The sequence below is a fragment of the Gadus morhua genome, chromosome 23 (genome assembly GCF_902167405.1).
Source record: "Gadus morhua chromosome 23, gadMor3.0, whole genome shotgun sequence".
NCBI lineage: Eukaryota > Metazoa > Chordata > Actinopteri > Gadiformes > Gadidae > Gadus > Gadus morhua.
Window position 1 is genome coordinate 14,674,958 of NC_044070.1, and position 19,532 is coordinate 14,694,489.

Here is a 19,532-nt window from a genome sequence, read left to right on the forward strand (position 1 = left end):
GGAGAAGAATAGAGTCCAACCCTTATCCAGGAGTACGGTACCAGAGCTGAGACTGTGCGTGGAGGTAAGCCCCACCAGATCTAACTGATAGCGCTCCACCTCCCTCACAAGCTCCGGTTCCTTTCCCCACAGCGAGGTGACGTTCCACGTCCCCAGAGCCAGCTTCTGCCGCCCGGGTCTGGTCCGTCGAGACCCCTGACCTTCGCTGCCACCCATGTGGCTGCGCACCCGACCCCAACGGGTCTTCCCACAGGTGGTGGGCCCATGGGATGAAGAGAGGGGGGGTGCCACGTAGTTTGTTCGGGCTGTGCCCGACCGGGCTCCGTGGCAAACCCGGCCACCAGGCGCTCGCCATCGAGCCCTCCGTCTGGGCCTGGCTCCAGACGGGGGCCCCGGGCTTCCTCCGGGCCGGGTCACATCTCCTCTTTTTTCGTTCTTCATTGGAGTTTTTTGAACCATTCTTAGTCTGGCCCCTCACCTGAGACCACTCTGCCATGAGAGACCCTACCAGGAGCACAAGGCTCCCGACAACACAGCTCTCAGGTTTACAGGGACACGCAAACCTCTCCACCACGATAAGGTGACGGTTCCAGGAGAGGGAACACATTTGTTTTTGTTTTATTTAAAAAAGTTAGATTTTTTTTTTTTTGGGATACCATTTTTGACCTTTTGATGGCAGCAAAATCAGTGGACGACATGGAGCTAAGAGAAGGATGGAGCAGTGCTTAGCCTGTCCGCCCCTAGCGGCTCCGGTCTGCTAGCGCGGCGGTGGCTGGCAGCATTCGGCGCGAGGTCCACCAAGACCTGCACCGTGTGGGCCAGCCGACCCAAGCCCTCGTCCTCGGTTATCAACTGGGCGGCACAGATGGATTCCTGGGGGAGGGAAGGAAAAGCGTGAGGGACTGCATATCGGTGTCTTTTCATTTGTCGCTTTTCATTAGAGCCGTGCAACATGCAGTCATGGGGACACAAGACGTACGCTACTAACGAAATGGAAAGATGTGCAAGGATAGTGCGCAACTTACATCGGAAAGCAAAATAACATTCCAAGTAAAGTAGAGGAAGCATGGATGAGCTTGCAACAAAATGCTCACCTGATTCTAATGTAGTCTCATGCGGGGCGAAAAAAGGACCATGATTGTTTTCCCTCTAGATACGTTAGACCTTATCAAGCAGTTCTAGATGGTTAGTGTCCAGTCAGTGTGACGAAGCAAACCATAGCAGCCTCAGACCCAGCCAGATGGATGTAGATGGTCGAATCTAATAGAAGGGTGTTAACCTGCATTATGTAGGCTGATATTATCAGCAGCCTCTCTAGTGACTTGAGTTGTGGCTGCACCATTTTCAGATGACTGTTAATGTCAAAAGGTTAATCAGAACAAATGAAAATGCTTTATCGTGAACAACTCACTGTATGGAACGACTTGTTGATCGGCGTATTATTCTTGAAAACGTTCTAGTTCTGAAATAGTAGATTCTTGTTTAATAGAGTTCTTAGCTCTAGTGGAAAAGTTATAGTGCAGGTTTAACCATTTCAATATTTGGGCGCTGTGATTATTATTAATGACTATTTCTATGTCAGATCATTGTAAATATCAACAGGAGCTTCTGGGGTATGGGGTAACAATTATGATAAGGTATTTGGTTAAGTAGCTATTTGCTGAAATGTATTATAGTTTGAGTTTTAATTGGGTTGTTCAAATAATAGTTTGACGACTTCTGTTGCAAATTCTGGATTTGGGGGGAAGGGGTGTTATTGGAATTTTATTATGATTATCCGACACGCCGACTGCCTCCATGCCATTGGTTAGCCGTACATCTCATGCCAATGACTTCATTTTTAATAGGTGTGTGTTTTAAAATCTCATTTGAATGGGTCTGGAATAGGCAGTGGCGTTTCTACATGTATAAAACAGGTGGGGCTAGGCTAACATTTTTAATCTTTTAAATGACGAACCAGTGTTCGTGACGACTAGGGATGGGCATTCGATTAAGTTGTCTTAGTCGATCGTCGGGAGAATTAACGATCAAACCCCTTCTTCTTCGCACGGCTGTCAACATCCGGAACATTCGCTAGTTAGATTTTCTCAAACAGCAGTTTCAAGTACGGGTAGCATAGAACTAACGTTAACCAAGTGGGGGCTCCATGATTGCTAAGGCCCCGTTCACACGAAGCCGAAACGGGCGAAACCGTTACGGTTTCGATCTATCCGGTTTCAAAGTATCTCCGTAAAGACGAAGCCAAGCGAAACCGGGTAGATCTGTAGAAACGCTGTAGTACACATTCCTGGCCCATAAGGGGCGCCTCTTCTGGTACAGAAATCCAGAAGAAATGAAATAAGAAGAAGAGGCGAGCATGCGCATAAAGGCTGCCCTTATGCGCATGCTCGCATGTGATTTCTGAGACTCCGCGGGCTTAAGAGCCATTGGCTAGAATGTCGAGGGGTGGGGCGATGACGTCATGGTTTGCGGTTTCAGTCGGTTTCAGGCGTACACACGAATCCAAAACGAAACCGGGTAGATTTGAAACCACCTCCGAGGGTGGTTTCAGAAGTTTGCGGTTTCGGTCAGCGGATTCGCCGGCTTCGTGTGTACGGAAGGCCGAACTGTACAAGACCTTTGCGGTTTCGCCATGAAATCGGCTTCGTGTGAACAGGGCCTAAATCTAATGAGAGGGGAAAAAATGCCATTAAGGAAGGAAAGCGCAGTATGCCTTGCGAAACCCAGTATGCTTTTCGAAACACCTCGTGATTGGTCGATGAAACGCTACCAGGAACGCCTAGAGGGCGTTCTTGTGTCATGACGGAAACGCCCAAGCCTGCAGCTGGACCCTTCTCACTTTTTCGGCAGCGCCGGATCCGTCATCCAATCAGATCGCGTATGCAAATGTGTGCAATGTCTCGGGCTCTGACGACCCCGGAAAGCTCCCCCATCCGTCAGCCAAGCCTTCCGACGTCCTTTGACTGACGGTGCAGTGGGCATGGCGCGCTTCGTGCCCGCTGCACCGTCAGTCAACGAACGTGGGAAGGCGTGGCTGACGGATGGGGGAGTAGTCTTTGCAGAGGCATCCGTCAGCCAATCAAATCGCTTCGCCGGGTTCTTCCCGCTTCTTCCTGTTAGTTGCGATGCAAGATGACCCGCTTTCCCGCTTTCCAGTATCGTCAGAGCCCGAGTCGCGTCACAGTGCTTACATTTGGATACGTGATCTGATTGGATGACAGATCCGTCGCTGCCGAAAAAGTTGAAATTTTTTCAACTTTTTGACGGAGCCGAAGGCTCCAACGGAACGGACGGATCCACAATGCATTGCGCGTCCGTCCCCATTCAAAGTCAATGGGGATCAGTCAACGGACGGAGGTAGTCAAGAAGAATGTTCTGCAGTACAACTCCTTGATGTAATTCTTCAGGCGAACAGCAGAGGTCACAGCGGAGTCAGTAATATGTATATTAGGCAGCAATATGATCCCAGTTACTTAGAACAGCAAATAAATCAAATACAAGCAATTTTTAATTGTTTTTTTTAATAAAAGAGACTCCTCTTTTGCTTGTGTTTTTATTTTTAACAGCTCTTAAGGCATCATGCACATAAATAAGCCACACGAAAACCGTATGCTTATTCACAACCTAAAATGAATCGCTCTAACATATAGATGGATTTACTGGTTAAAAATACGTTTATACAAATATATGGCATGTAAGCTGGCATGTCAGTGAATCTCAAAGCAGGTCATCGCCTGCTCTCACAGTTTTTGTAAACATGGCTTTGAGCAAAGTAAATCTCGGAAAAATGAGGAAGCATGCTTCAACATTGGGGGTTGAACCCGAAAAAGCATGCGATGCACCCTAAATGATATTTACAATACAATTCATGTATACTGTAAGCACAGATAGTCAGGTCTGTTTGTAAGAATAACAATAATTAAGACATCCAACAACCGTTATCGACAATGGACATTGGGAGGACAAGACCGACAGAGTATTGTCCTTAATGGTTCCTCAGCCGGAACACCCACTACCCCACACCCCCCGTTTATTTTTTTTTAACCAAATTGGTCTTGAAATAAGCACTACAAGATTTTCTCTTCTATAAGGAAAAAATAAATAAAAATGTAGCCGTTATCAATAATATTCTGTATGTTGTAATGGCGAGGTTGCAAATAACAGGGCATCCACTAGATTCCCGATGTGTGATCGAACATCACGTAAAAAAAAGACTGCGAGGCGATGGATGGGACGGAGGGGGGGTTTGGGGGGGCACTGCATGTCTCGGAAGGAATCCAACGCTTTTATTACGTTTCTATTATTTTCTCTCGGGAGTTAAAAGTTTATCAGCAAACCGTGTAAACCATTCAGTTGCTGCAACATGGACTTACGGCCTGCGGATTCAGGAGGTCGTACAAAAGAAAGAAAACGTTAATGTTTTAAATAAAAGGAATCTTGTAGAGTTGTGCATAAGGAGGTACGGGGGGAGGAAGAGGAGGATGGATGAGGAGGAGGGGGGGGGGTGCCGTTTGCTTTGGCACGGTTGTGTCCAGTTGTGCTCCTTGTTGTGTGCGCCCGCGGTTCTCAGGGTGCCGTTATACGACGTTGAAGACCATGGACAGGTACTGCTCGTAGGACACCTGGATCCAGCCGTCCTGGTCCGTGTCGTAGCGGCGGAAGACGTCTGTCAGCCTCTGTGGACGCACGAGGAGCGGTGGTTAGCGCGGTGACGGGCCAACCCGGCAAGGGACCCGCAAAAAGGAGAAACTCCGTGAAAACGCAGTGTTTTGCAGACGTCCGGCCTGCTAGGACCACGCCTCGGTGAGATCACATTCCGTTTCTTTTTGTGGATTAGTCTGGCCTTATGGACGACAACAGGGAGATTGCGGAAATTGGGTTTTGAACCAAGATGATTACGGCTGGGAAGCAACAGCCTATCTCGTTCTACTTCATCTTGATGATGCTTTTTTGTTTATTTATGTGAACACGCCATCATAATGGAGAGAGGCTTGAACCTCATGATTACACATATTTGTATTTTATTATATTATATATTTTTTCTCTATACTGCCATACTAGTTATGGATAGGATAATATAGAGCAGGGACTCTTACCAAGTCCTCCCATGGAACTTTTAACATCTATGTTGTTTTACTCTGACAAATCCAATCAGCTGGAGCCTAGAGGCATTCAACCAATCAACCAATCAAACAAACATCAATCCTTTCTGGTTCTGCTGATAACATACAGTCGGTGTACGGGTTTTTCCGGTCAGACAGATCGCTATTAAGAGGCTGTCATTGTAGAGCACAAGCAGGCCTAAATATAATACAATTTAGAGGACAAATCGAATAATACAACTGTACAGGGAAGTACGGGCCCAGGGAAAAGCTCATAGTCCTCAAAAAATAAATAAGCATACGAGTAGCATATTTCGTACATATATATGATGTACAATGATTTATACTGAATAAACAGTGTGTCTTCTTCACCTGTAGTACGATGCAGCACTGGATGAAGTCGTCGAAGGCCACCTGTCCCTTCCTCTGGCGGTCAAACTTCTCTATGAGCGTGCCGTAGAACTGGTCAGACAGACGGTAGCCTGGATGGGACACAATTCAAACACAACTGAGCCACCACACTTGAGACATGCATCGCTTATAAGTACACGTGTGTTGCTTGGATCGATGCATGTAGTGTGTGGGTACATTTCCACGATCTTTGGTATTTTTTAACTGCAACGGAAACTTGCATTTCAAACCCCACCAAGATTGGGGATTTTGTGTAGTAATGTAGAAAGAGAGTGTGTGCTTTGTATTTCTGCTGTATGGCTGATAAAGGCTTCGTCTGCGGCATTCTTTTGTATCTGAAATTAACTTCTGCCAATCACTGATATGAAAATAACAAAAACGTGTAATATGTTGAAAAAAAAAAATCTTGGCTGAAGTAGTCCAGATAAATACGCCAAGCTTATTAAACAGCAAGAGTTCCCCTATCCCAAATGTTTTCATGAAATTCCTGTTTATTAAGCTGAGCGTAATTACTTTTCCACCCAATTTTCAAGAACTAGGCTTTCTCTGTTTCCAAACTCCAAAAAAGGCTAAGAGCATTACAGCCAAGCACGACACAGGCATTTGTAAATTAAGAGGCTTCTAGTATAATTATCCGATTATTTCCATCAGAATTTTAAAATACATTTTATTACCGGTAGATGACTAACTCATTCGATTTTTCAAATACCCGTTCTGTTTTTTTAATATTATTCAGCAATTTGGCACAACATAATCAGACACAGATAACAAAAAAGGAGAAAGTCACGTGCAAAAAATGATAGGATAAAAGTTTTTATACTCCATCACTATTCATGCAACAAGACAGACCTGGACGCACACTAACAAAGACAAAAGTCACAACAACACAAAACAAAAGCAACACGGCAAGTGTGATTCTTTTGCTTTGGAGAAGGGAGGTGGACAGACGGTACCAGAGACAGCCGTGGCGGGACCCCTCCGCCACTCCACGGCAAACGTGACCTCAAGTTAAATGCGTCATACTTTGATGCTCACCGAATCCAGTCAGCGCCTGCTTTAGCTCGTTCTTGTCGATGAAGCCCGAGTTGTCGCGGTCGTAGGTGCGGAAGATGTTCTGCCAGTCCGTGATGTACTTCCACACGCCGGCGAACTCGTTGAAATTGACTCCGCCTTTGTTCTCCCGATCAAACATGGCTGAGAGAGAGAGAGAGAAAGAGAGAGTGAGAGAGTGAGAGAGTGAGAGAGAGAGAGAGAGAGAGAGAGAGAGAGAGAGAGAGAGAGAGTCAAACATCAAAGTATGACATAACACTGAGTGAACCTCACTGTCATCCCCAGGCTGAGTGTCACATTAGCACCAGCTTCATGACATTATGTACATGACACATCACCATTAGGCCCAGAAAGGGACTGTGTGCTACACCAAAGCACAAGGGAGACTGTTTAATACAGGATATATCAGGATTCATACAGCAAGCAGAAGGGAACATCTGGGAACAAGGTCTGAAATTAACTCTTAGAATTGTGTTTTTGCACTGGCCAGAATGGAATAATCTGCCGGCCCCTGGCCAGGCAATTGTTTGAATTCGTAAGCCTGAATTGTTTGAAAAAATTGTCAACTTTATCCAACTTGGCTGGTGGCACAAGTAATTATAGATCAGTCTGGAAGTTTCAGAATTTTAGGGAGATTCATTCCTATTTGACAACCCTAAGCCTATTTTGAAAGTTAAATAATGAGAATAATGAAGTTGGTTGTCTTAAAGTGGCCAAAAGATAGAGAGGGGAGAGACAATGAGAACACATTTATTTAGCCAAGCATGGCTGTAGAGGCACTAAAAAACGTTTTTCCTCTCCAAATTCCTCTAAACAGAGTCAGGTGGTGGAACCACATGCAGACGAATTCAGCCAATTAGCAGCAGTAATCGCTCCACGGGTTGACTTGTGTACTGCGGTAACGTTGGTAACCGTGCATGCACCGGTGCGTCTGGCTCGACGGAAACGCAACAACGAAGTACTGCTCAAAGTGTCCGTGATGGCCCTGGCGAGGTTGCCAGTCAACAGATCAATACCACAGAGACCGTGTCAAGAGACACCTCAGAGTCGCCAAGCCCTTCTGGAACAGTCTACCTTCCACAATCCCTCCGCCCACATCCTTCCCCCCCTTCACCTCACCACCGCATCACCAAACGCCTGCCAATCTACCCTCTGCCAGAGCCCAAACGGATGCGGGACTTTGTTTATTCCATTCGATTGTTTCGGACGAACACAAACAAACTGAAAGCAATGACACTGGCCGGTTGCCATGGGGAGCATAAACATAAACAAGGAAGTGACTGAGGGGGCCGGGGACAAAAGCCGGTTTTTGCAGGCGCTGGTCGAGCTGTTGGAATGCCAGCAGCTACTTACAGATGATGGAGCGCACCGTCACCGGGTTGAAGGGAGTCCAAGTACCTGACAGAAAGAGAGACACCGGCTTCATTAGCACATTTAGCATAGAGGTAGACGGTCACGTACACACACACACACACAGTAACACAACCATATTATAACACATTCTGTAACACACTGTCATACAGCAATATGCTGGTCAGAAAATACCTCATTGGTGCAACACACACACACACACACACACACACACACACACACACACACACACACACACACACACACACACACACACACACACACACACACACACACACACACACACACACACACACACACGACGATGGACCGCTCTAAGAATAGAACACATTCCAAAGCCGCCCTTACAGTGGTCATGTCACACACCATATTTTTCCATTATGTAGGTAACCATCTTGTCGTATCGCAAAATCTCATGGTGACGTGGTTTCACCACATTGTGTGGTTCTGTGCAGCATGAGGGATGAGTCAGTGGTAGATAGTCGATGGAGGGGCGGGTTGTGCATTAAATATAATCACGTTTTGGACTTAAGTCTGAGATAATAATAATACCAGAATATTGAAGTGAAAGCCAAAGCTTGAAAATGGACTATACTGTATATTCTACATAATGTAAAATTCCCTGTGACTAACATGATCATAAATATGCATGCTTATCACCCCAGCCATAGTTCTGGGTGGGTAGGTAATTTCCCACCATGACCAATGGAGCGAACAAGAGAAGAAAATACATATTCTTGTACTCCCATGTTGTTATATTACATCATGTATCCCCGTGACACGGGTCAACTCGAGTTTAAGCACTTATTAATCCATGAGCGGTAATACTGCAAAAGTGAGTGGACATCGTTTATGTAGCGGACAATCTGGACTTGCAGATAACAGAAGCTAATATATAGTCTGCCTCTAATCATCCTGTTAAGTTTCTGTACCCTGGGCGATACACTGCTTTTAAATCCACCACACTTATCTGTCCACTTCGATAGGGAAAGAGGGTGCAGCAGCCGAGACGTCCAAATGAAGCACTAGAACATACCAGGGAGGGACCTAGCCCACGGGATATGGAGTTCAAAAAAGGGCAAGACCAGGACAACATTGAAGGGAATACCAAGCAGAAACAGCATTTATGAATGGGATGTTTCTCCACAGACAAAGACACAAGCATAGAGACAGAGAGAGACACACACACACACACACACACCCTGGCCGGGGTATACATTACTGGGTGTCCAAGGGATTCTGGTGCACTGAAAGAAGTGCACTCACAGGGACACTGATGATTCTATTTGCACAGTATAAGCAAGTATATGGAACAAACATAAATATTTAAATAAATAATATTGACATGAGAACCGGTTTCTTCCTTCTGGTCAGTTAAGTCCATTCTATGTTTAATATAATGGCCCTGACCACGCCGGGACAGACCGCCGTCTCCTCATACCAGGCGCAAGCTGTGAGGTCATCTCCGCCTTCACTCTGTGCGCGTGCGTGTGTGTTGTGACAAGGCGCTCTCTGTCTCAGAACACACACTGCCCTTACTCACTGCCGGCACCAACCGCCAACTGGGGAGGGGGGGGGGGGGCAATGTGTGGAAATAAACGGGGCGCAGAGACTGACACACCTGCAAAGGCTGTGGTCGCTTGCTGATCCATGTAAGGAATGTCTGTAGGCTCAATCATGCACACAGGCCCTTGAGTGAATGGCTGGCCAAATCCAACCAAAGGCCAATGTATGCAAACGCTTACTAACAAGGCCACCTTAACCTAACCCCCTCCCCACTCACAACGGTAGCCATTTGACCTTGACTTGTAAACCACTGGGAAAGGGTTTTGCATGAAGCTGGAGCAGGAAATCCACTGAGCCAGATAACTAATAATAAGATTGGCTCATTGCTGACTCATGTCACAGTCATCAAAGCACTAGTTAAATCATTAGTAATACATCTACATCCGTTTCCACCCAACAATGTTTTCTCCACATTAGAAGCGCGACACCGAATACGTTTGGAAAATAAAAGCGTGATACTGTACGCGTTGAGACATTATGTTTGGTACGGTATAACCGTCCATCAAGACAGCATATGAACGCAGAATCCCCCGCTCAATCCTCGAGGATAAAGACAGGTGGTCTTCTTTCCGTCACGCCGTTTGATTCTCCATTTTTTTCACAGACGGGAGAAGGCTCCAGTCTATTATAAGCTTCCATTTCATTTTGACAACATCCCTGCCGGCACCTATTCGTCTCCACCTTCCACTTTACAAAGACCCTTTCCTCACTGGATGAGCGTTAGAACGGCCACCACACCCCTGCCGAGGAAGCCACTCCACTAGTCAGCACAAACAGAAGAGGAGTCTGTAGAGTGAAGACCCTGATCGATAAGGCAGGCAGCGAACAGACGGAGGGGGGAAAACGCTTCGCTGCCTAAGTAAAACTTACTCAATTATTTTAGGAACATACAGTACAGACTCCGGTATTGACTTCATCATAATCCCCCCCCCCCCGCACATCGTTCATGATGTTTCATTGACGTTTTATCGACCCATTTCAGCGTGGCCTCCATTTCTATCATTGCATCATCAGCTTCAACCAGAGGACAGACATAAAACAAGACGTCTTATTGGCCGAGCCTGAGTCAGACTACTTTGTCTACCCCTTGCTTCCAATAATTTGGACAGAGTCGTTTTTCCCTCTTGTCTCTGGTTGGGAGGTTTACTGCGACGGCCCCTCGTCCAATCACAGAGCCAGCTAAGGGGAGGCATAAATCTGATGACGGCTAGGAATGGGGGAGGCTAAAATGCTGCTCTCTGTATATTGTGTTGGCTATATAGTGGTGTCACTGTGAAATAGGGGTGCGAAGGGGCACACACACACACACACACACACACACACACATAATTTTTTTTCAATGGGGGCAGGCTGCTTCCCGTTCAGGACCAATGGAGGAAGGGACAGAGCGGTAAAGGAAAAGGGAGGTTAAGAAAGGAAGGGAGCGAAATTGGATTGAAGGTAACATTATTACAAGAAGTGTGAGAGCAATAAATGGCAAGCAGGCTGGGAGGGGTAGAGAAAGCCTCAAACAGAGTGAGAGAGAGGAAGAGAGAGAAGGGACAGAATGAGAGAGGCGACAGAGTAAGAGAGAGAGAAGGAAAAAAGGAGAGAGAGACAGACAGACGGACAGGCAAGTGAGAGATGGAGACAGAGCCAGAGAGTAAGAGAGACAGAGACAGAGAGAGAGAGAGACAGAGAGAGAGACAGAGAGAGGGCCCAGCGGGCAGGGAGATGATGCCATACCTCCCTGAGGGAGATGGAAACGAAACGTTAGTCATGAAAAACACTGTTTTCCATAAATGAAGCAGACCACTAAATGCCAGTATGGGCGGCTTGTTTTCATATTTTGTGTCCGTTTTTTTTTTCATAACAAACCACTGGGCGAGGATGCTACAGACCATGTGTTTTCTCCGAAAATTGAAAAAGATCAGGCGAGGCAGACAATAAAAAAACAAGTCACAAAAACAACACTGTCCTCTAACAAGTCAAGAAAAGGTGACCGCCAGATGAACAGGGGGTGGTACGGCGGATCCGGGGGGCTTATCTGGATTTGGGAGCGAGGGGACGGCTGACGGGTGAAGGAAGAACGTATTCAGGGGAGGATGAAGAAACCAGAACACGGCAGGCTTAGGAGAGAGCTAAGGTGGGAGAGGATGCAGAAACAGAGTCCCCCGTCAGAATACAAACACGCAGAGGGAGAGGAGAGGAGGGGAGACATTAATGAGGAGGACTGCATGAAGGGATGGACCAGTCCAGTCCAGGTCCAGTGATCTAGTACGTGAGCGAGTGAGTGAGTGAGTGAGTGAGTGAGTGAGTGAGTGAGTGAGTGAGTGAGTGAGTGAGTGAGTGAGTGAGTGAGTGAGTGAGTGAGTGAGTGAGTGAGTGAACGTGCACTCATGTGTCCATGTGCATGTGCCCTTCGTGCTGCGGACAGACAAGAGCACTGCAGGCGGGGATGGGTGCATGCCGTGCGCTGCCGGTGCCTTTGGCTGGCCAGGCTAACTGCAGGGGAGAGCCGGCTTGTGTTTGGCGCAGGCTCGTGCCGACGGTCGCAGGAGGGAGGGTGGGTGTGTGGGTGGGGGGGGGGTGTGGGGGAGGGAAAGGGAGGGAGAGAGAGAACTGCGCAGTATGAACACGCATGCACATATTGACAGATGAACGACCGAGCGTGCCGAAAGTAAACGTTTTGCATTCGGCTGCACAGGGAGAAGGATGCGACGCGTATGCAATGAAAAAACATGAGCGTGCATGAGATTCTTTGCTTGCATTTGGCAGGGAAACCCAAAGGAAAGTAAACACAAAATACATCATACACAAACATACACACAAACACAGATGCATAAATAATACTTAAAACATGCAAAACGCAAACACTGATAATCTAACAATTAACAATCTGAATTCTACTGAGATCCATAATTGTAGTCACACACAGCAGGCTTATCACCATGCTGAGCCAGAGCCTCTGTGCAGAACGATAACAGCTTCTTTCCCCGCCTCCCCTACAACACTGCCCCACACAAACACTGCTTTCTTCCTCGCCCGCTCTCGCTCTCCCTCTCTCTCTCTCTCTCTCTCTCTCTCTCTCATTGTAGAGAGAATGGGGATGTTTCCGAGCAAAAATAAATAAATAAAGAACCTGTCCAAAAGCCTTCTACAAAGCAGCCCATGGACTCCAAGAAAGCCTGTCACACACAAAAAAAAACAAGACATTTCAACCTCCCATTGAGAAAAAAATAATAATCGACTTGACCCGTGGGCTACACTTCCTCTAACAGAGCCTTAGCCCCACAACTGCATCCTTCGAAAGCAGAAACACCAGGAACAGTGGCCTGAATTGCCGTTTAAGGCAGCAGGGTGCTCGTGTATCATCGAGGTGTCCGGTCGACCATCAAGCCCTCCCTGTCACGACGGCAGCGACTCCTGTGAACCGCGCAAATTGGACTTTTCTACCGGGGCCAAGGACTCCCATCCCACCCGGTTTATTATTTCCCTTCTGAGCGGGCTAACGCTCTAGGCGTTAGCCCAAGAGACCCAATGTGCAACATAACCTTGTGTGTATGTTCATCCAACACTCAAAGCAACTCGCATCAATGTGCCCCTTTGTTTTCCTTTTCGTTCTTCCGTAAAGACGGTGCTGATGGCCAGACGCCCATGATGGCGGCCGCCTCGCGGGACAGGTGCCACATCTCAGCCCCCCCTCCGGCTCCTCAGCGATGGGGCCCAACGCTGATTTCTAATTAACCTCGTTTAGAGATCAATAAGCCCGATGACCCGGTTTTAGGGCAGGGTTGCGAGCGTCAAGCAGCACTGATTAGGCTGCAGCACAGCCCTCGTTTCATACTAGCGAGGCTGCTTTGAAGCAGCGTCCCTGAACTAGCACAAGACTTTAATGCTGGGCCTTTCATCTCTCTCTCGCTGAGGCGTATTTTTTTTTTTTTTTCAATATGCCCAACTTCCTTCAGTGGTTCCATTCCCATTATTTTATTCACTCAATAAGAAAACCTTTGATGGCCTTGCTAGATGAGGACTAAAAGGCAGACTCAAACATAATTGCAACACTACTAATGTTGTCGTTCTCAAAGTGCACGGCTACAGTGTGTACTATAGCCAAGAACCAGGCTTTTTAAAACCATTTGGCTTTCAGATAACACTGTGTGCTCCCATCTCTATTGGAGCTAGCAGCTCAATAACAAATAACCTCTCTTCTTCAGAAGAGACAAACGGTTATACCACAGAGGCTGCTAGATGATTAGGTCCTGATCCGTCGCATAGTGTTTACAGTATTGGAGCCTGCTACCGCTGTTGTTGGTAACAACATTGCGAAACATTTTCTGCCGTCTGACACAATGGACTACGAAACGATGCGTTTCCTTTCTAAGCTACCTTGACTGGCTTTGCCTGCTTCATGTCTGCTGGATTGGGAAGGAGGAAAAAAGGCCCTGTAATCATTGAACAGTTCATTGGCCATTTTGGGACCAAAATAGAACACCAATCCAGACGGTGATTGTTTGTGGCCAAAAAGGAAACATAGAAGGAGTGGGGGGATTGAATCGAGAGGGAGGGGGCGAGAGAAGGCGGGAGATGGAGCGAGAGAGAACGAGCTGAGCTGTTAGACAGAAGTGGAGACGCTTAAAGAGCCAGTGAATAAAAAACTATTATTTTCTTTTGCTTGAAATTTGGTAAAATTACTTGTATGATCGTGAGCATGGTAATCTTTGACATTTTGTCACTGTACTAAGCTGAGACCTTATTTAAGAGAAATCAGGTGTAAAATCCTATGTTTTTGCCAGTCTCCCCAAAACACTCCACTCACAACTACTCTGAATCGAGCACAGGTTAAAATATCTTCGTGACGCTGATGTGCCTGAAAGATTACACACATTGTTCTCCTGACGAAGGGACGATGGCAAAGAGGTGTTTGTGGGTGTGTGGAGCTCTACCTGGGCAGGAGTTGACCGAGAAAGGGTTATGCTTCTCTGACACTTGTAGTATACCGCCACGGTATGTGGGAATGTGGACGCTTAATCTGGAAGCAGTTTATTTTTTTATGATTGCTTCCGAGAGAGAGAGGGGGTTGGGCTTCCCGGACACCAATAGTATAATGTAACGGTGTGTGGATGTGTGGAGCTCCGTCTGAGCTGGGGTATATTTTGATGTCCGCTTCCCGAGTGAGGGTTCTCGGTATAACACCACAGTGACTGGGTCATTACATATACAACGTAGCTCACTATAACGCTTATACACTACAGGTTAAGCTTCTGAGTATAACGCCACGGTGACTGGCCGACTTCATATACAACGTCGCTCACTAAATCTCTTAAACACATCAACGATACAAAAAGGATATCACAAAGTTACCATGGGTCGTAACACCCTCCTCCATCCTAGTACTCTCAGCCCAAAACACTCATCGTGTTTGAGTTCCGGCTTAAACCATGGATTCACTGGATCTTAAAAGCTTGCATAAGTTAATGGAACAGTAGATAACAACATAGTAGAAGAGACAATGCGAAATATGAAGGGGCTGCCGAGGACGGACAGAGGTCAGGACAGAAAAAGAAGGAGACGGATAAAGAGCATGAGTGTGAGGGAGAGAGAGTGAGACAGTGGAAGAGAGAGAAAGGCGGTGAGCTGGAACAATGGAAGGAGAAGGTATGACAGAAACAACCAAAGCAAAGCAAAACCAAAAGCAAAGTCATAGGGTGAAAGGGGGCGACGAGGGAGGCAACGTTGATTACCATTTGATAAGGCCTGCTGAAGCTCAGTGTCCGATATCACTCCACTCCTGTCCTTGTCCACCCTAGGGGAGGGGGGGAGAAAAAGATTAGATACAGCCACCGTTAATGACTGCACACATACACAGACAATGAGTGTGGACGTCTGCACACGCCAAAGAGAAATGCTATACCCCCCTGACCCGTGTAAGCGTTTACAGCCCATTGTGGATGATTGAATGGTCTAGGAGCAGCGACACACGAAACTGCCTGTGTGGCTGGCACTCTCCGTGTGTGCGTGTGTGTGTGTGTGTGTGTGTTCTTGCATGTGCGCTTGTGTGTCTCTACTCTGTAAGATGCAACAAAGGTGGGGATCCATACGATAAACCTATGGTTTGTTGTAAAATGACAAAATGTTACATTCAATTAATTGTTTATTGCAGTGGGAAGGGGAGCCAGACCGACAAATAAATAAATAGAATAGACCAGAGACGCACACACACAGCGGTAGAAATAGACTCCAGTAGAGCAGCAGTGATATCGTCATCTACATTGTAGGGAGGAGAGGATTTCAGGACCCTAGCTCTGACTCTTTCACACCTTAGATAACAAGAGCCCTAAATCCTTAGGGCGGTAGACGTTTTTTAGCAAAATGCCCCAATAAAGATTCCCATTCAAAACCATCCAATTAAAATCAATGAAAAATTACACATTGTGCCTTTGTTTTTTAAATGTAGGCTAATTACCGTAGTGGCCTAGAAGCCTCCTAACAAGCTTTCTTAACCATATAATCCACTTTTTCCACGTCCATTTGCAAGTGAAAAGATTTTTGCCTCACAAAAAAAAAAAAAAAGGACCAGAACAAGCCTGGCTTAACTCATAATCCGTCTTCCTCTGAGGTCTTCGTGTCAGGGACACCAGTCGTACCTCCTGCAAAGACACATGCAGGAGGTGGGCGGCCCTCTGATCCAACCAGTTTATGAATTGGGGCTGAGTCAACCCTCCAGTGACTCAGTGGTTTCGTAGCAACACTCCCTTGGCCCACCTGGCCCCTTATGGGAACGAGTCAGAGTCACAGAAACTCAATCCAACAAAACAAACAAAACAAACCATTTTGTTGCGACCCAAGCACCGACTCGGTACGGGGGGTGGGTTTGATTCCCGAGGGCCGTCTGTGGCGGGTTATTCCCCGCCATCGCCTCTGCACGTGTCTGGTGTTAAACTCCCCCAGTATCCCCTCTTCCTGGTACTGATCGCTGCTGCTGCTGCTTCCCCCCCCCCCCCCCGTACCTAACTAAACAAAATGGGAAGGTATCCAAGGAAGATAAATAAGCCGCTGTCCCTTGGGGTCCGTGCTGGGTTGGAGCGACACCTCTATAAAAAGGATAGCTTTGTGGCATGGGAGGGGAGACGCGGGGAGGTTAATAGCATAGGCAGTGTGGGTAGGGGGAAGGGGGGGGGCTCAACCTTGACCAAACAAAGATGGATTGACTCTAAGCCCGCTCTGTGCATGCACGCATGTGAAGGCGTTCCACCTTTTCCACTCCCCCCACCCCGCCCCTAGCTCACTTGCACATTCATTCAATCGCTCGCTCGCTCGCAACCTCAGTCAGCCTGTCACACTCCCCCCCCCCTGAGTCAACTAACCTTGCCGGTTTTTCTACGCGTGTAAAAATAAATAAAAGAGCGTGAGAATAAAAGGGAATCATTATGGTTGGAGCTCGGCCTGAAGCGAAAAGCCGCCACCATCTGCCGGTGTTGCCCTACTGTTGTCAGAGAGATGCATCTTGTACGTTTGTAGCAGAAGCAGACCCCAGCCGAGTGCTTTTGGCAACAGTGGTTTACTGTCGCCAACATTTCCCTGCGATTCAAAGTTTCCGCTGAAGGAATCGGTCTGGAAAAGTGCTTTGGAGGCGGAACTAAACCGTGAGGTCGTTTTCCACCCAACTTTTCTTTGTTTTTCATGGAGAGGCTGTGTCACCATGGAGCCTGGAAAAAAAATATGGGGTTTCCCAGCCCAGTAGGTCTGCTCCAGGGGTGTACTTCACAGGAGGCCGCCACTTCTATGCTGTAGATTTCTATGCGTCTAACAGGCATGAATCCCTTCCCAGTCGCTCCAGTATTTGAATAACCCATAGATCTCTCTGCTCTTTCCGTATTTTAAGAATTTATTGAAGAAAGGAATGTGTTTCACTGTAAACACTGTTCTAATAGTCGTTTCGTAAAATGTATGTTTAACTGCTGGGTTGATTTTACAAAGGTGCTGTATTTAGGTATGCTGACATTGTTGGTTGAGTACTGGGTGTGACAGTATTCTTGTCATGCCATTGTCAATCAATTCAAAGTATGTTCAAGGAACGGAATTCCCATCGTCATCTCTACACAATACATAGATATAAATTTAGAAAGGACAACATACTGTCCATTCTGTATGGAGCTACACAACAACACCATCGACGAATCTGTCCACTACAAATGGAAGAACACTGGGATCATGAATAGGCCAGTAAGAAAGGTAGGAAGGAAGGAAAAAAAGACAGAATTCCAATGCATGACGCAAAACGAATGGCGTGGATTGCTTATAACACGCAACATAGGTGAGTCATTTGCCGTACGTCGGTGAGTCATCATGAGCCGTCCCTGATCGCCTTGTTGTGTGCGATAGAGAGATCGAGTGGGAGGGGAAAGCCAGGACTTTGACCACGCACTAATGACTCCATGCTCCAATGTCACATGACCGAGGGAATTCCTGCGCTCCTGTGCCAAATTGCGTACTCTGAGGCGCGAGCAGAATGCGGAATGAGGCGCTGAGCAGGAGGACTGGGTGTTTTTATGGAGGCATCAGTGTCTGTGAACTCCCAGGGGAGTGGTGTTCATCACTCTAGGACTAGAGAGTGAAAGCAGAAAAAAAAAAGAGTGTCGGCTGAAAATTAAGCCATAACCCAAAAGAAGATACAGAGGAGGAGAGAGGCTGGTTCTCCCATGCACCTGAGTCAGCGCAAGGGAGATATATGGCAAGACCCTGAGGTTCTCAATGGGTTTCTGCTTTTTTTTTTTTGCACGCCTCATAAATAATTTGTAAGGCGTCTCTGGGTCCTGCGATGCCCGCAGCATCCCAATGTTGTAAGAAAGCAAAGCACTACCAAGCACTCTGCAGTATTACATAATTCCATAGCATACTATCCACATACTATGGACCCCCCCCCCCCTTCTCACTGTGTGACCTTCTCATCAGCAGTTAATGACACACGTCGACCTCTTACTTGTTTCAAAACAAATCAACGACCAACGGAATTACAATCAGCTGACATCGGCGTCAACACCCGTCACCTGCCTCCGACGTGTCAAGGTTTTTTTTTTTTAAGGACATGGAAATGTAAAGACAATGAGCTTGATGACGTGGATCCCATTGCAGTCGAGTTTGGCTGTGATTGGTGTGTGAGTCAATCTGCAGATTTTAACTCCCCTGGTTGCGGATCTCTAATCACTTCCCTGCATGACGGATGGTTGCCCTAATGTCTACTACGTTAAGTCCCAACTAGTCTTTCACTCATTCCAGGAAGCTATAGTAGAAAACCAGGGGCTATGGGGGGAAATCACCCTCGTCTCCGACCTCCACCCCTTAGTCAATCGTTCAATATATCCCCAATTCGTCAGGCAAACTTGGGGGACACACGAGAAAGGGGGGAGGCATAACTTTGGGGGAAACGAAGTCCACTGTTCGTTCGACGCATTCAAAAGCACAACCCCGGTGTTCATTTCGCTTCGTTACTACACTACGACAGCTCTCCTATAGCATAGTAGTAGTGAGTGAGTGTGTGGGGAAACACCGTCTTTACACTCACCTCTGGAAGATATTCCACAGAAAGCTTTGGTCCGGTGGGGCGTTGATCGTCGGAGGTGCTCTGTAAGGACTGTGGTATGCCATTTTGAAGGACCTTCTGCGTCCAGACGAGCCGTGCGGACCAGCAAGACGTCCTGCGAGCTTCTTCTGAAGGCTTCAGTCCACCGCTGACTCGCGGTCGGTCCCCGCCTCGCGCAGAGAGGCGTGGCATATCGTCCACTACTTCCCCATATCACGTCACTCGGCTGTCTGCATCATGGTCGGCATGCTTTTCCTACAAATGCATGGAGGCTCTACTTCGAAAATGCTAAACTTATTCCAGAAGTGAGCGTGTTCTATTAGACACTCGCCGTTAGTTTACGTTTTACTACCACTTCAAGCTCATAATTGAAACAAACAGATGTGATGTGGTATAATAAACATATTGTTGTATTTGTATCCCATTGATTTTGTACAAAGCCAACATCGTGTGTTATGAAATAAATGTCC

General features: G+C 47.0%; 1 protein-coding gene across 4 annotated transcripts; it reads right to left on the bottom strand.

The window, feature by feature from the left end:
- Nucleotides 1-663: 663 nt before the first annotated feature.
- On the bottom strand, nt 664-19,393 carry pdcd6 (programmed cell death 6). Of its 4 annotated transcripts, none has more exons than XM_030349136.1 (6): nt 19,045-19,393; nt 15,224-15,285; nt 7,917-7,961; nt 6,537-6,707; nt 5,475-5,584; nt 664-873 (listed from the first exon to the last, which is right to left on the bottom strand). In XM_030349136.1, the coding sequence occupies exons 1-6, from the start codon at nt 19,125-19,127 to the stop codon at nt 703-705; spliced, it is 642 nt and encodes a 213-aa protein (XP_030204996.1). In that variant the 5' UTR covers nt 19,128-19,393; the 3' UTR covers nt 664-702. The 4 variants fall into 4 exon arrangements, with proteins under 4 accessions (XP_030204996.1, XP_030204998.1, XP_030204999.1 ...); XM_030349138.1 differs by having other exon boundaries at nt 6,549-6,707; nt 19,045-19,392; XM_030349139.1 differs by lacking the exon at nt 664-873 and adding an exon at nt 3,502-4,676 and having other exon boundaries at nt 19,045-19,390.
- Between the last annotated feature and the right edge of the window lie 139 nt (nt 19,394-19,532).

Excerpts from the sequence above, each read along its gene's own strand:
- pdcd6 (XM_030349136.1), bottom strand. The coding sequence starts at position 19,127 with ATGGCATACCACAGTCCTTACAGAGCACCTCCGACGATCAACGCCCCA. Across the intron at positions 15,286-19,044 it reads CTGTGGAATATCTTCCAGAG|GGTGGACAAGGACAGGAGTG; the intron begins GTGAGTGTAAAG and ends CCCCTCCCCTAG. Across the intron at positions 7,962-15,223 it reads TCAGCAGGCCTTATCAAATG|GTACTTGGACTCCCTTCAAC; the intron begins GTAATCAACGTT and ends TCTTTCTGTCAG.